General features: G+C 36.2%; 1 protein-coding gene across 1 annotated transcript in view; it reads right to left on the reverse strand.

The window, feature by feature from the left end:
• LOC141430265 (CD320 antigen-like) overlaps positions 1-10,440 on the reverse strand; it is a 450,087-nt gene extending 439,647 nt beyond the window's left edge. Inside the window, exon 1 of the mRNA XM_074090873.1 lies at positions 10,235-10,440. Coding sequence (XP_073946974.1) covers positions 10,235-10,313 — 79 coding nt within the window. The 5' untranslated portion in view covers positions 10,314-10,440. The remainder of the gene's footprint in view (positions 1-10,234) is intronic.
• Positions 10,441-15,452: the final 5,012 nt, after the last annotated feature.

Here is a 15,452-nt window from a genome sequence, read left to right on the forward strand (position 1 = left end):
AACTTACTTAAAACAAAGGAATCACAATATGGTAGTCAGATCACATAAATATAGGATGGTAACAAAGTGCTTAAGAGATCGTATCTAAAATTGCTTCAGTGTCATCGTAACTCAAGGAATGCAGTAGTTTCATAAGTTTTCTTTTTGCTTCCTTTAGGGTACAGCCTTTTAGGTTACAATAGTTTAGAATTTTATTATACGTAGAAATCTTTATGTGCTCTCTCCAAAACGTTTGGAACCTTGCCAAAAGCAGAAATAATCTTTATGGAACGATTGAGAGGATAACTTTTGTATAAAACACGTTTTTGAAGTAAATCATTATAGCATGTCATGGATTGAGAGGATTTGTGCGTGATAAGAGAAGTTCTGAGAAGGAAGAGTTGTCGAACAGTTAGTACATAGATCTACAGTTGGGAAACGAAAAGGACGTTTAAGCATCACTTTTAACAAAGAGCGTTGTGCTCTTTCGATCTCCAGCATAGTGGAACGCGCCGCACTGCCCCACACTGTGATACAGTAGCTGATAACTGATTGACAAAGTGCTGTGTAAACCAATTTTAATAAATTGCTATTTGCTGAATGGCGTAATTTCTTGAAAATTGGTATGGATTTTCTGATTCTGGTGGAAAGTTTATGGATATGATGTTTAAAGTTTAGATTTTCGTCTACAAAAAGGCCTAGGTATTTGACGACAATACAAGTACAGTCAGCAAAAAAAGCTTGTATTAAAAAATATTTTTTACTAAAAACTTATTTTAGTTTGTTTAGCACAAACCTTGTCCTGACAAGGAATACAACAAAAAAATAATTATCCAATGCGATGCGGTCGTGCGGAAGTTATGCGCGTACATAAATTTCGGCGATTCATTTTTATTTATATAGATAGAAGATATATAATAGATAGAAGAGAAGATAGATACATTTTTGTTTCTAACATTAAAAAGAAGTTAATCTCACTAATACTGGTACGATATAGTAGGTAACTGAATCCGCTAGGACTGATCGTGCTGACTTCATCTAAATCACTCTGTATTCGTTTTTTTATGAAATTTTCGTAATGTGTTTTATTATTCATAAGACAATCGTATTTGAACAAAGTTTTTCCATTCAATACGAACGTAAAACAAACCTTTCGAAGCATTACACAAAGCTTTCCACCTATAATTATTAGAAAACTGAGTTCATAATAATAACTTTACTATAAATAATTAAACGCGTAAGAGTTCGTGACCGCAGAGGCAGGGGTCGCCAACCGCGCAATCAACGTAATACATTATTCACGTGCGATTATTTTAGGCCAACTTTGAACGTGTCGCTGAGGTCAAACGGCGAAAGTGACCAATAGGTTCATTGTGTCCTTGTAATCTTATTAGATCATTTAAGTTCGCTTATTACGTGATGCGAATGGCTATTCAATTAACGAAAAGTTTTTATTTTGTTTAGAGCTCGGTATAAAAAAGTATATAATTACGTATAACATGGGCTGAATTATATCGTAAATTTTGAACACGCTTGTATTACCTTCATTATAACTGAGTAACAAGTTGATTTTAACCAAATTTAGGCCGGCAACGCACCCGCAGTCCTAATAATGCTGTAGGTGTACATGGGCGGCGGTGATCACTTACCACAGGTGACCCGCATGCTCGTTTGCCAGCTATTTGACATAAAAATAATAATATTGAAACTGTTGTCGACCCACGGCCAGGTTTCTCTATTGAAGCCGTAACCTCGCGTGTCAGGGGTCACCAACAAGTGGCACGTAATTTTATTCTTAAGTAATCATTATTACAATCATCTACGATCGACAATCATTATAATTACGGAAATTGTTAGCTAATTGAGTACGAATAAAAAGAAGAACGGTGCTTGATTTTCCTTTGTAAGTTTAATTTTTAGGGTTCCGTCGCCATGTCTGTCCGTCCGTCTGTCTGTCCATCTGCGCAAAGCTCAGAGACCGTTAGTACTAGAAAGCTGTAATTTGGCAAGAATATAAATATCAGTTACGCCGAGTGGTAAAATAAAAAACTAATAAAAAAATTTTTAGGGTAAGTAGGTACCTCCCGGAGACGTAAAGTGGGAGTGAATTTTTTTTCTCGACTAACCGTATAGTGTGGGGTACGGTTGGATAGGTCTTTTAAAACTATTGGGGGGTTGCTGCGACGATTTTTCGATTCAGTGATCTGTTTGCGAAATATTCAACTTTAAAGTGCAAATTTTCATTAAAATCGAGCGTCTAAACTATTGGGTGGAAAAAATTAAAAAAAAATCAGGATGGTAGTAAGTATAACAAATTTACAACGAAAATTATAAGGGCTATGATTGCTTAAGAATTATTAGTAGTTTAAGAGTAAATAGCAGCCCAAGGTATAAAATATACCTAAACTATGGAAGATTCAGTACACAATACGAAATCCCTACGCTTTTTTTATAACTCCTGGTATAGATCTTCAAGCGCTTTAGTACACAGTCTAGTCTAGTCTAAGGAGCTTAGGGCACTGTATGTTTAGTCTAACTAGACAGCACTTGGTTCAACTTCCATAAAAATTGTTCAATCTCCTTTCGTAGAACAACGTTATTTTAATTAAAAACAAAATATCATTCTTTACATTTCTCATTCATGTACAAATTCCATGAAAAAATTCTTCAAGCATTATCCAAATGCCACACATTGCGATACCAGACGAATCCGCACCATTCGCAGACAAATATGCTAACAAGAACCCCATGCATACAATCGGCGATGTCAAAAATTCCATTCAACCCGACCAAGCGTGTCTGTCAACGACCTTAGAACTAACCGATCACATATCTCTACACACATTGCTGCTTTAACATGTGTTGATACCACATTTGCATGTTTAAAAACATCGATGGTTACTGTGCGTTGCGATAAACCACGGAGCTAAGCTAGACCAGGGAAATAACTGTTTGTATTTCTCTTCGAATGATGTCATGCCGATTTAATAAAAGATAATGTTTCTTTGAAAGGGAATGTCGACAGGATACAAAGGATGGGTTTATTAGAGTGTAGTGACATGCTAGCGAGTATCGGTTTATAATAATGTTTTAAACTTTCATGATTTTCACTCATAACTACTAAGTCCCGTTTGTGGTATTTTGACTATGCTAGCAACTGACTAATAATTCCTCTATCTCTATTTTACCTAAGTACGGACATTCAGGCGAGGGAGCGTCTTTACCTTTATGTAATTAGTATAGTATCGTAGTATCCATTGCACATTGGCCTGAATGAAGTGAACACTTCATGAAATACGCTCCTGTCTTCTGTAGTTACAGACAGATACAACCTAGACTCTATACTCTAGGGCCCAGAGCTCTTCAAGGCTGTGCGTAGGGTGTTACTTAACCAGTGAGACCTTTGGCCTCATCCGTACTTTTAAATAGGTGAGATAGGAGTCGATCACAGTCACCTTAACTCTTTATTTGTAGAGAGATTGCAGAGAACTGATTATATAAAAAAACACATAAGTTTTCAAAACAAATGTCAATTTCAAATAATAGATGAGGGTATACATTTCTAGTACCGTATCTCCTACTTTATGTCACCTCGATATCACGACCTCATAGCAGCGCTGATAAACATGGCCTCACCAGTAAACTTGAAATTCCTGAAAGCTATGACCCGCATGACAATGTCACAAGTGAGGCCGCAATTGGAAATCAACTTATTCAATACTAGCTTTTGCCCGCGGCTTCGCCCGCGTGCAATTCGGTTATCGCGCGCTGTTCCCTCGGGAACTGTGCATTTTTCCGGGATAAAAAGTAGCTTATAACACTCTATAGCCCATAAACTACCTCTATATATCATGGACAGGGATATTTGGAAATAATTCCGATCCGCATTAGCGATCCCTTCAAATAGCGAACCTACTGTGTTAAAAATAAAGTTGTGTTAAATACTTGTGATATACATAATCATATAATAATATTGTAAATCTGTTTAAAAAAAATATCTCGTTGAGTTTCTTGCCGGATTCTTCTCAACGGAGGTTTTTCCGAACCGGTGGTAGATTTTTTTTTGACATTCATAAGTGCTTGTTATGGCCTAAATTGAATAAAGATATTTTGACTCTGACTTTGACTTGACTTTGACTTTATACCAAAAATCACGTCGAACCGTCGCTCCGTTTCGACGTGAAAGAAGGACAAACATACAAACACACACACTTTCGCATTTATAATATTAGTATGGATATTATAATTTGGACCTAAGAAGGTTGTTATTTAAAGCGACTATGCCTTGTAAATTACGTTTGGAAGAGCTACTCGTATGTATTCAATCTGCGCACGCGATGCGTCGGCGTCGAATCGTTGCACGTTTGGTGGAAAGGAAAACACTGTATGAAAATGTAATTAAACAGGTTGTCGCGTTGTTTGAATAAATGGCCATGTATGCTCCATTTGCATTGCGTATGGAATTATTTTGATCGCTTCTTTATTAATTCGCAAAAACGTAATATTCCGAATTCAAATTGGTTTAAGGTTATTTCGCATAATCATTAATTCGTATAACATTAATTCGCATAACTGAATATCCATAATGTTAAATAGTTATCTTTTCCAAAAAAAACTATGTAGTAAAAAAAAGGTCACCCAGTTACTTTAACCAATTTAACTTTAAGAGTTTAGTCTATATCGGCTCACATAATTGTTGAAATTTATAATGTATTTTTTGTCCTAACTCTTTTTTCTCTAAATAATTATTCTTCAGAATTGTTATAAATCAAACGTAACCTTACCTAAAGAGTTGTAGGTAGGTACTGGCCGTTCATTTACAAATTCTGAAAAATTTACGGTTTTTGGGGGGGACAAACAATTGTGGCACACAACATTATGACTTTAAAACTTATGCGACTACGAAACGTATATACGCACCCATTTAACTTTAGCACATTATGAATCGTATTACTTAGTGTTAGGTCAAATGCGTGTACTTTACCATGGCTTCACCCAACCCCATTAGTTTGAAGTCACGACTTGACATTTCACTACCGTTACGACTTACAAGGCGACTTAGTGGTGGTAATCCGTAACGGACAAGATAAACTGCTTCTGTGCAGCAAAAACTAGATTTAGAGCACTATCGGTAAGATGACAAAATAAATAACGTGCTATACCTAATGCAGATATTTTGTGTTCTTGCTGACGTTTGAATACCTACATCGTAGTACTTAATGTCTTTACAATGGTACGAGTATAAAGAAAGGCACTTTCCACTGTATGTAAGTAAGCTTAGACTTTTTTTTCACTAAAGGATTAAATGAATAAAAAATATAATGATAATTAATAACGTCTATTTTTAAGGTTGACATAAAAGTGTGATTTTATTTAGAAGCAAAACATAAACTATAAAAAAGCATAAAATGTGTAAAACTAAACAAAAAAGGTATAATCTTGAACGTTCTCCCGCAGCAATAATTAAAAATTGGCATAACTTTGTAATCCATAATTTCACAAGCCATTCATTAATGATATTTAATTAGTTAACAATTACAGAATAAACCCTAATAATCAAATTAACCATTCATTAAGAAAATAACCTAAATAACTATTTGTTTAGAAAAATTGAACCTCCCGATGGATAGCTGTAACGAATCTTTCGTAAGTCAAATAGCGGATTACACTGCTCTCCTAAGCCAAAAGGAGCTATCTCAAAATCGCTTTTCTGTCATTTACCTACAACATGTGATGCAGAATGTTTTAAGCTACACAATAGTATAAAAATAAATAAATATCATGGGACGCTTGACACCAATTTGACTTAGTCCCAAACTAAGCAAACCTTGTACTATGGATACTAGACAACGGATAAACATATTTAGATAAATACATATTAAACATCCAAGAACCGAGAACGACATTCGTATTATTCATACAAATATCTGCCCCGGCCGGGAATCGAACCCAGGACCTCAAGCTTCGTAGTCAGTTCTCTAACCACTTGGCCATCCGGTCGTCGTATTTGAGATAGCGCCTTTTGGCTTAGGAGGGCAGTACAGCCTCGTAAAACAACAGATTAGAAAGCCTTATACTTAAGCTACTGAAAATATTTTTTAAACCGTCGATCGGTTATAACACGTCGAGCTCCAGTAGTTAGCGTGAGGCAGGTAATTGGCCCACCGCGGATATCCCGCGTTGTGTAACCGCATTTCACTTTGAGAAAAAACGCGAAAAACCCGCGCGATCTTACCGACGCTAGTGTAGTACGAGTAGTAATGTTAATGATTAACACCACAATCACGTCGCATGCAATTGGGTAAGTACCTTAAGTTTTATGGGATGATAGCCGTGGTGGCATAGTGGTTTGACCTATCGCCTCTGAAGAAGAGGATCGCGTGTTCGAACCCCGGCTCGCACTTCTGAGTTTTTCGAAATTCATGTGCGGAATTACATTTGAAATTTAGCACGAGTTTTACGGTGAAGGAAAGCATTGTGAGGAAACCTGCACAAACCTGCGAAGTAATTCAATGGTGTGTGTGAAGTTCCCAACTGGGCCCGCGTGGGAACTACGGCCCAAGCCCTCTCATTATGAGAGGAGGCCTGTGCCCAGCAGTGGGACGTATATAGGCTGGGATGATGATACAAACAGAGAAACTATTTTTATTTAATTCTCCGGATTCCCGGTGGTCAAGAAAAGAAAAAGCTGCGAGTTCAAATCCCGACCAACGATTCGAAAACCTTTTTAATTTTTACAAAATCTTGGATTTAGTTCTACTAGCGTTTCAATCGCTATCAGTTACTTGTTGCATACACCTATTGAAGAAATGGGAAACACTAAGCAAAAGGTTTTTTGAAACGATGCATGTTTGCAGAAGATGTTTTAACACAAATATGTACATATTTAATATCAAAACTAACATTCATAGCATTCAAACGTGGCTGCGTGGAACAGTTTCCTTTGGTCGTGTGAGAAGCAATAACATAACAACATTCTATTCACAACACCAGAAAAAAACCCACTACGCACCTCAGAACCTATCCCCCCCCCCTTAAAAATACGCACAATCCTCCCTACTTAACTAACCTAACTTGAATACTAAACACATCCCACTTTGAGCACTCCACAGTGACATTAGAGTTCCATTTTCAAAACGTTTGGCTTCTTATTGTGCCAGTATGGTATTAGAACGGCATTATAAACATGTTCCGTGTCTTTTATGCGCGAGCGCAACCAGTTTGCAAACCTTGAACCTGCCTAACCGCTACGTGGCCACCGCGCATGTCCGTTTAGTGCGCCTGTCCGCGATACAAACTGTCATTAAATGTTTAGGGTTACATTCTCCTTGCCAAAACTAAAAAAACTAAAAAGAAGTATACAAAAGCAAAAGTCTTTGGCTCCAGCCCTAAAAAAAAACATTCTCTTTTCCATAGGATTCACCGGTGCCCAATATTCCCACTCAAAGGTTGGCTGATAGAGACCCCCGTTTGTCGGTTGTTGTATTTATTGCTTCTTTTTGTAGAATAAAGTTTATGTATGTACATACCTACCCATAAACTAGTCGCAAGAATTTTCAAACTATCTATCTATTTATCTATCTAGGACGTGTCATATATTTTTACACGCTCCGTCTCAAATATTAATGCAGGTGGCTGTACCTCAACATCTGAAAAAGCTAATTCTATGCGGACAGAGTCGCGGGCAACAGCTAGTACACTATAAAATCTAAAATGTCAGCTCTAATACTAATGCAGCGTTGACCGCCGGAAGTTTCGTCTCGACGACGCAATAACTCCCTTCCTGTCAAATTTACTTGTCAATGGACAGTGGACTCTAGCGTCTCGTCAAGTAGTTGTTAAGTGTTTTGAGCGCATTGCGATGGTGAGGTGTGAAGGGCTTGGATATAGTATTGTGTTAGTATATGAATATACATATGTAGTAGGTATAAGATAAGAACGTTCTTTCATATTTAGATACACTTTGTTGTAACATAAAAACACTGGTGAAGTCAGGTTGGTTTATATGAGACTTGGGTTCTTATATCCTACCTACTAATGTTATACATAATTATAAATGTGAAATTTTGGTTGTGTTTACTTATTTATTGCTTTTTTACTCAAAAATGGCCAAGGTTATAAGTATTTTTAACTTTAAACTTGAATAATACTTATTGAATGCTACTTTAAATTGAAACGTCGAATTGTTTTTTTAAGAAATAGCTAGTGAGCGTCAAAAATAAATAGGTTTTATATCCAATTTACATCACAATTTATCACTCGATCAAAAAAAATTGTCTTGCAAACTCACGCGCGCGTTGAAATCTTTCCTTTAACCACGTCCGGTAGCAGCGTCATATCAATTTGTACCTTATTGGAACAAGCTTTAAGTTAATTTAGAATCGGACGGTTTTTAATGATATGACATGGTTCTACGTCAGTTACAAAGGTTGTTTACTTCAAGATGACACTGAAGGTTATCGTGAAGTCCTTTGTAAAGCCTTTGTATGTTTTTATTGAAGTAATAAAATTAGTTTTATTAACATTTTTAGCCTTTTTTGTTTAAATTATAAAGTCGATTCCATTGTCACCGGTGGTCTATCTATACATTGTATTGTATTGTACCAGATTTCAAATAAATTGGCCTATTCAAAGTGGATAAAAAAGTAATTGGATGATTCGTTCTATTGTTTCCTAGTCTATGTTTAACTTGTTTGTTTTAAATACATATTTTGAGCATATTTATTAAAACTCTAGGCTTTCGCCGCGGCTTCGCACGCGTAACCCACAAGCCCTGACAGTCCAATTAAAATTACGGGATTTTACTATATCCCGTGGGAATTTCCATTAACGTTGAATTAATAAGAAATTTCACAGCACGTCGTTTATTACACTTGCGTCTTCAAAATAATATTTAATATTGCCAATTAAGTACTAAGTATATTCTGCAAGTCTGCCTTTGCCTCAGAACATGCTAGCTCAACAGCAAGCGTAAGTAGAACTAACAAACTGGGTCAACAAATGTAAACACCTAAGTGGATAGAGGCCTGAGCGAACTTGCACTAGTTCTGCCTTTATAAATCTACATTGATATTATAAATAATAAATTTAACATAACCTAATTATTAGGTACAAAGATGACTACCTAAGGCCTTATATTGTCTAGTCTAGTGCACTTGGAATCACAATTATTTTCACCATTTGTTTCTGTCATTAAAATAGCCCATTTATTTACACAGTAAAACTTAGTTCTTCGCCGTAGCGTAGGTAGTTAATGCCAGCAGAATAACTTTGTATTTCGTGATACTGGTATGAAAAACAAAGTTATTTATTATGGTTTCCTTTTAACTTCTAGCTCTAGACCTTACTTTTGCCAAATTTCATAATACTGTGTCCACCAAGTAGTACTTACCTACTCTATTAGTTTTGATTCCCGAGGTTTTTGGAAAATAAACTTTTAGAAGGTTGTATCTTTTAACTAATGTATTGCACCTTTAACCAATGGAACTCAATTTTATATATCTCCAAGAGACGCCTTAGAAAAAGGATTTAGACACATGGACAAAAGACGTGATCCTTTAAAGGTTTTTCTTCCTAATTAACGGAACTCTAAAAATCACAGAATAGTAGTGAAAAGATAAAACAGCTCGTGCTTTCTGCAGTTCTACTGACCTTAGTTACTTTTAACTACCTTCGCAACCTACACAAAATTATTAGTGTCACTGTCATTACTGATAACTCAAAACCAAGTTCAAGTTCAACCCGTTTTAGATAAACAGGCGTTTACTAACTGTAATAATATAACTGTTGTTTTAATGAAGCGAGGAATCGTGAGATAGACCTAGAAAGGTAGTTATTTTAATGCTTTAAAGTTGTTGGCAGCACGACTGTTTCTGCATACGTAGGTATTAGATCATTAGATACCCCTTTGAGATTATAATGGTTATAATATCTTTACCAATTAATTTAGAAAGCATGGTAGGTAAGTCTTTTTTTACTTCGTAGTAAACTAGTATTTGAGAAACCTCATGTGAGTAAATTTCGCGTAAACTTAAAAAAAGAATAAGTAGGATAACTACGTGGCTTAAAAATAAAGAAGTCAGAGCACGTTAAAGAGATTTAGAAAACTTTAGTTGGCACTGGCTGTTGCAAAAACAATTGAACGCAACGAAAAAATTCCAAATCCAAAACTCGGTGTTGCCACTCGCAACCCAAAAAAACCCGATCGCAAACTTTTTCTAACCGGCCAGTACTTTCGTACGGCAACGGGACCGACCTGATAAGTGCCTCGTGTCTTGAGCGGCGACGGCTGCCAACACCAGGAGTGCCAGCCAGCACCCACCGGCACAACGCATGTTAACTTCACAAACACATCAACACAGCACAAAAGCACGCACAATCTGGAACTTCTGGAAAGTTTTGGGAAAGTTTCGTTCTGTTGCGGCGACGCGTAGCGTCTCGATTGAGCGCGGGTGAGTGACTGAGCCGGCCGGTGCGCGCGGGTGGCGAGCGCGGCCCGCTAAATACCGGCAAAGCCTTCCGCCGTGTCGGGGGAAATCCCCAATACACTTTCAGCGTAAAAATAACATTGGTCAATGTTTGTATTATAAATGAGTATTTTAAGCACCTAAGCTACATTTTTGCGCTAAATTCGATCTGACAACTTCACTGCCGTCAAAGATCAAAAATCAAACAGGAAAATAAATCTAATAAATAAATGAAATTTCACGATATTAAACACTAAAAAGCAATAAAAATATTAATTTCTTGTAATAATATAATAAATAACTAATAATAAATAATTTTTATAGGTACGGCTGCCTATGATCATGATAGGATCGGAAAATCATTAAAGTTACCAGTCTACATTCCGTAATAAATAATGACTAGTGTAAATAACCATGAACCATTAAACATTGTAATTAGTTACAATGATTAATTGAACATATGTTACAAGTATAATTATATTAATTATAAAATAATAAATTTGCATCTTATGTGCTTACTTGCATACATAGCGCTATATTGATGAAAATCACGTCACTTCACACAGCTATTTAGCTGCATTGAATTCGCAGCCTTCGACTGGATCAATGCGATTAGATTATATTATTCATGAGTTAAAGACCGTGATTAAATTCCAAATTTCATCTAAATTGGTTCAGTGAAGGGGCAATAGACAGAAAGGCAGATTACTTTTAAATTTATAATATTAATAAGGTGCACCAATTAATGAAAATTTTATTGTAAATTATGGCTTGATTTAAACAACATTAACTTATTGCTTGTTTAATTTTGCTACTAATTTATAATGGTCAATATTTAATTTGGGTTTAATTAGTTTACAATAAAAATAAATTTGGGAGAAAATATTTTTCAGCACAATTACATTTAGACAATATTCATTTAGGATGGTATTCATTTTGGTCCAAATTCAAAATTGACAATTCAAGTGGACGATTTTCCCTTTGCACTGAATGACATTAAATCCCTTTAAATTGATATCCGTCAATGTCAATAAAACTTTTTCTAAATAAAACTATTAAGTACTTTAATTAATAAGAAATGTCGCTGATTCCGTGGAGTATGGGACGTGTGCTAGTATGGGATGCAACTTGTGTTGACACTCTGGCCCGTCTCATCTCCACCGAACATCAATAAGGGCAGCAGCAGCAGCAGAATGGCGGAAACTGCCAAAGCAGGAAATACAGTGGTCTCGGTGCTGAATGTACCTTTCGGCGTAATATAATTTTAGTTATTTAATTTTATTGTACATAATATACCTATTTTATAGTTGGACCTGTATTGTTCTGGAAATAAACCTTTATTCCGATCCATTATAAGAATACACATGAAAACTGATATTAAAAATATCACTATTTCGCACTGGCTATTTAATTGAGACTTAATACTATTCCAAAACATTATTAATTAATTTTAATCACAAAAAAATCCCAGTTAACCCTCGCAAAACTCCTAAATCCCCCCAATTCCGGGGCATCACAAACGCGTGGCAGCCCGGCTCCCACAGGTGGTTGCAGGTAGCGCGTAAACAAGCGACCATTTCTTTATCGGCTGCAGCCTGTAGGTAGCTTGTAGGTCAGAATTGCGCTGTATAATAGTACATTACTTCAAGTGCAGTATCCAGGTAATTACCGGGTACAATCGCCGCTATTGTAACGTGACAATGTAAAGTGTACAAAAACTAATAGAATGTCGCGCGAAGCAAAAGTGCGAGACGCTTATAAGGTTAAAAATCCACGAGTTAAGTTGGTAATTCTGTTTTTTTTTTTTTTCGGAAATCTTAGTAACGGCTTAAGGGGTATGCTCCTGGTTAGCTCATGAGCAATGTCCCGTTAGATGGCGCTGTTATCAATAGTTCTTTTTTCAGGTTTTTTTCGTAAATTATGAAGAATTATTTCACCAAAAACTAATGGCGGGAGTATCTAAGCGTAACCGATTTTTGACCCCACACTCGAAATGAAATATTCCGCCAAAGCCGCAAACGAGGTGCTTTACTTTGAACGTCAATTGCGGCCGTATACGGACACTAGGAGCTCACGCACACACTCAAATAGACAGCGCCTTATTAAGATGAAGTTTGTTATAATCAATCTAGCTTGGTCTTGTTTCTAGAGAAACGCGTGTTTTTGAGTTTGTTTGAACTTTGAAATGAGAATGTTGAGGAGTTTTCAATTTTTCTAACTTAGTCAGGAGACACTACAAATTGCACAATTTACGAAACTGTATGACCAGGCCACTATTTAATAAAAGCTATAAGTATTGTATTGTATTGTAAAACTATTTATTGTACATAAAACACATGAAATTAACAGAAAACAGGATAATAAGACATAATAAATAGTAATAACAATAATAAGATAACATAAATGCTACATACAATTCTCTTTTTTGTGTGAGAAACAACAATTATGCAAAATTGTAGCACTTGTAACTTTTATTAAATAGGAGCCAGGATGGAACCTTTTCATAATCAATTTCACAGTGATCTCTTTGTCAGATGTATGGGACGTCAACTTAACATTGTGCACAAAGGTTCCACTCCACCCTGACTATTTATTGTACATAAAACACATTAAGGGCCTGTTTCACCACTTGTCGACTAACTTTAAATGATGGATATCAGTGATGCCGTCTCTGTTTGTTTTGTTCGAACAAACAAAGACAGCATTACTTTTATCTGACACTTAAAGCTAGCCGACAAGTGGTGAAACAGGCCCTTAATTAACAGAAAACAGGATAATAAGACATAATAATTAGTAATAACAATAATAGATAACAGTGCTACATACAATTCTCTTTTTTTATTTTATGAGAAACTTAATACTGCAAAATCGCACTTGTAACTTTTGTTAAATATGAGCCAGAGTGGAACCTTTTCATAATCAACTTTACAGTGATCTCTTTGTCAGATGTATGGGACGTCAACATAACATTTTGCACAAAGGTTCCACTGCACCCTGGTACGCAATTCGGTTTCCTCGACAGTACGGATCCCTTGGTTCGCCTCACACTTGACCAGTTTTTTGAACTCCACTTTTTACGTTCTAACACTTTTAACTAATGAAAACTAGTCATTAAATATAATGACCCAGAATCAGTGACCTCGCTAACGCTTCTGATGATTGTTTGACAACAATTTAAACTCAGCATTTTAATTGTTACGTTTAAATTAAATAAAACAAAATCAGCAGTTAATTAATTGTTCCAAATTGCATAATCGATGTGCTGTTTCAAAACCTCGTACACACTAAACTATGTACTTTAAAGTCTGTCTTATCGCAATGGAATTAAGACTCCAATTTGAAAGTACGGAAGATCGATTTGTGAGTTTTTGTAAGAGAGATGTTTTGTGTAACACTGACCTCATATACACTGTGTTTTATTTAGGTAATTGTGAAAATCGGTCAAGTGTGAGTCAGACTCGTACACAAATGGTCCCGTACAGTACTACAGTACCGACAAAGCACGTATCTATATGAGAACCCTTGTTTTTTTTAAGTTATTTCACAAAAAATCTTTTAGCAGTTCCCAAAAACGTAAATTTCTTCTGCATCCACCGTGATCCGTCCATCACGTTGTTGGAAATCATCGTAAAAATTCAAAAACAATACTGTGTGATGTCTGAGGTTTTCAGTTTATTGATTAACACTTTGAATATTATTATTAAGTTAAGTAAGACAGAAGAAATAAAGAAAATATTGATTTATATCCGTTTTTTTTATATACCCTAACGACGTTGAGCACGTATTTCAATAACATATAAAACAAAGAAATAAACACTTAACAAACTAAATAATGCGATAAAACGTACATAAAGGAAATCATACAAATCGATTTTCGCACGGTAGGTATGTACGAAGAAAATCGCGTTTGTCGCTTTGTACAATTTTTTAACTGAAGGCGTGAAAAAAATCTTTTCACTTCTCATGCTCTAAATGTAGGTCAATATAGCCTTACGGGGCGGGAGTAAAGTGAGTATTTTAGTTCCTAGGGAGTAAGTTTTTTTTTACTTTGAGTGACAGATAAACTCAAACAGCCAGTACTTGCTTTGTTTTTGGCAAAAAAAAAAGATGATGTGTGGAATATTTTCATGACGCAAATGTTACGTTCTTAGTCTACGTGGTCTATGCTTTTTCCGCATAGAAGGTGGCGCCATTCTATTTATTCTAGTTTGTGTATGAACCCTTTCGCCGATCCGATTTTGTTATATCTGTCTGGTTGGAAAAAAATACTTACCGCGAAAACTTTGTCATTGTTGTAGAGCGCAAATCATCTACGATTAATGACTATTAAAAATAGAGTTTTCACCTCGAGACTAAAACTCAATATAAACCCTCGGATATATAGACTGCTGCTGCTGCTGCTGTCGAAATGCTGGGAGATTCATTGACTGAATTCCGTACCAATGAGTCCATAATCCAAGAACTCGGCATTAAGCAGCGTCTATCATCCATAGTGCAGTCCGCATCCTTACTTTTTTCGGACACATATGTCGTAAAGGAGACGCAGCTATGGAGCGACTTGTGATCCAGGGGAATGTCGAAGGCACTAGGCACGAGGTGGATCGCCTATGAGATGGACAGACCAGGTCAAAGCAGCAATAGAAGGACCACTACACGCAAGCATAAGGAAGGCTGTCAGGGAGGAATGGAGGCGGATTGTTAAGCTTGCTACCAGCACCTTGATGACCACGATCACTCTGTCAAGAGTTAAACGACGAAGAAGAAATAGACACCCTCGCTAAAGCTCAGATGGCAAAACACCTCGGATACATATTGGCTTATTTTAGTCCCTCGATAAAAAATATAATATTGTAGAGATTTTTTGGGAATGGTCCTGTGTCCAGTGTGTCCAGCAACTTATGTATGATGAGATGATGACGATCAGTATCAAAGACATTCAGGTTGATTATTTTTGGGGAAAGCCCGTATCCAGCAGCTTTTGTATGAATTGTATGATGTATGATAATG

This window comes from Choristoneura fumiferana, chromosome 8, assembly GCF_025370935.1.
Source record: "Choristoneura fumiferana chromosome 8, NRCan_CFum_1, whole genome shotgun sequence".
Lineage (NCBI taxonomy): Eukaryota > Metazoa > Arthropoda > Insecta > Lepidoptera > Tortricidae > Choristoneura > Choristoneura fumiferana.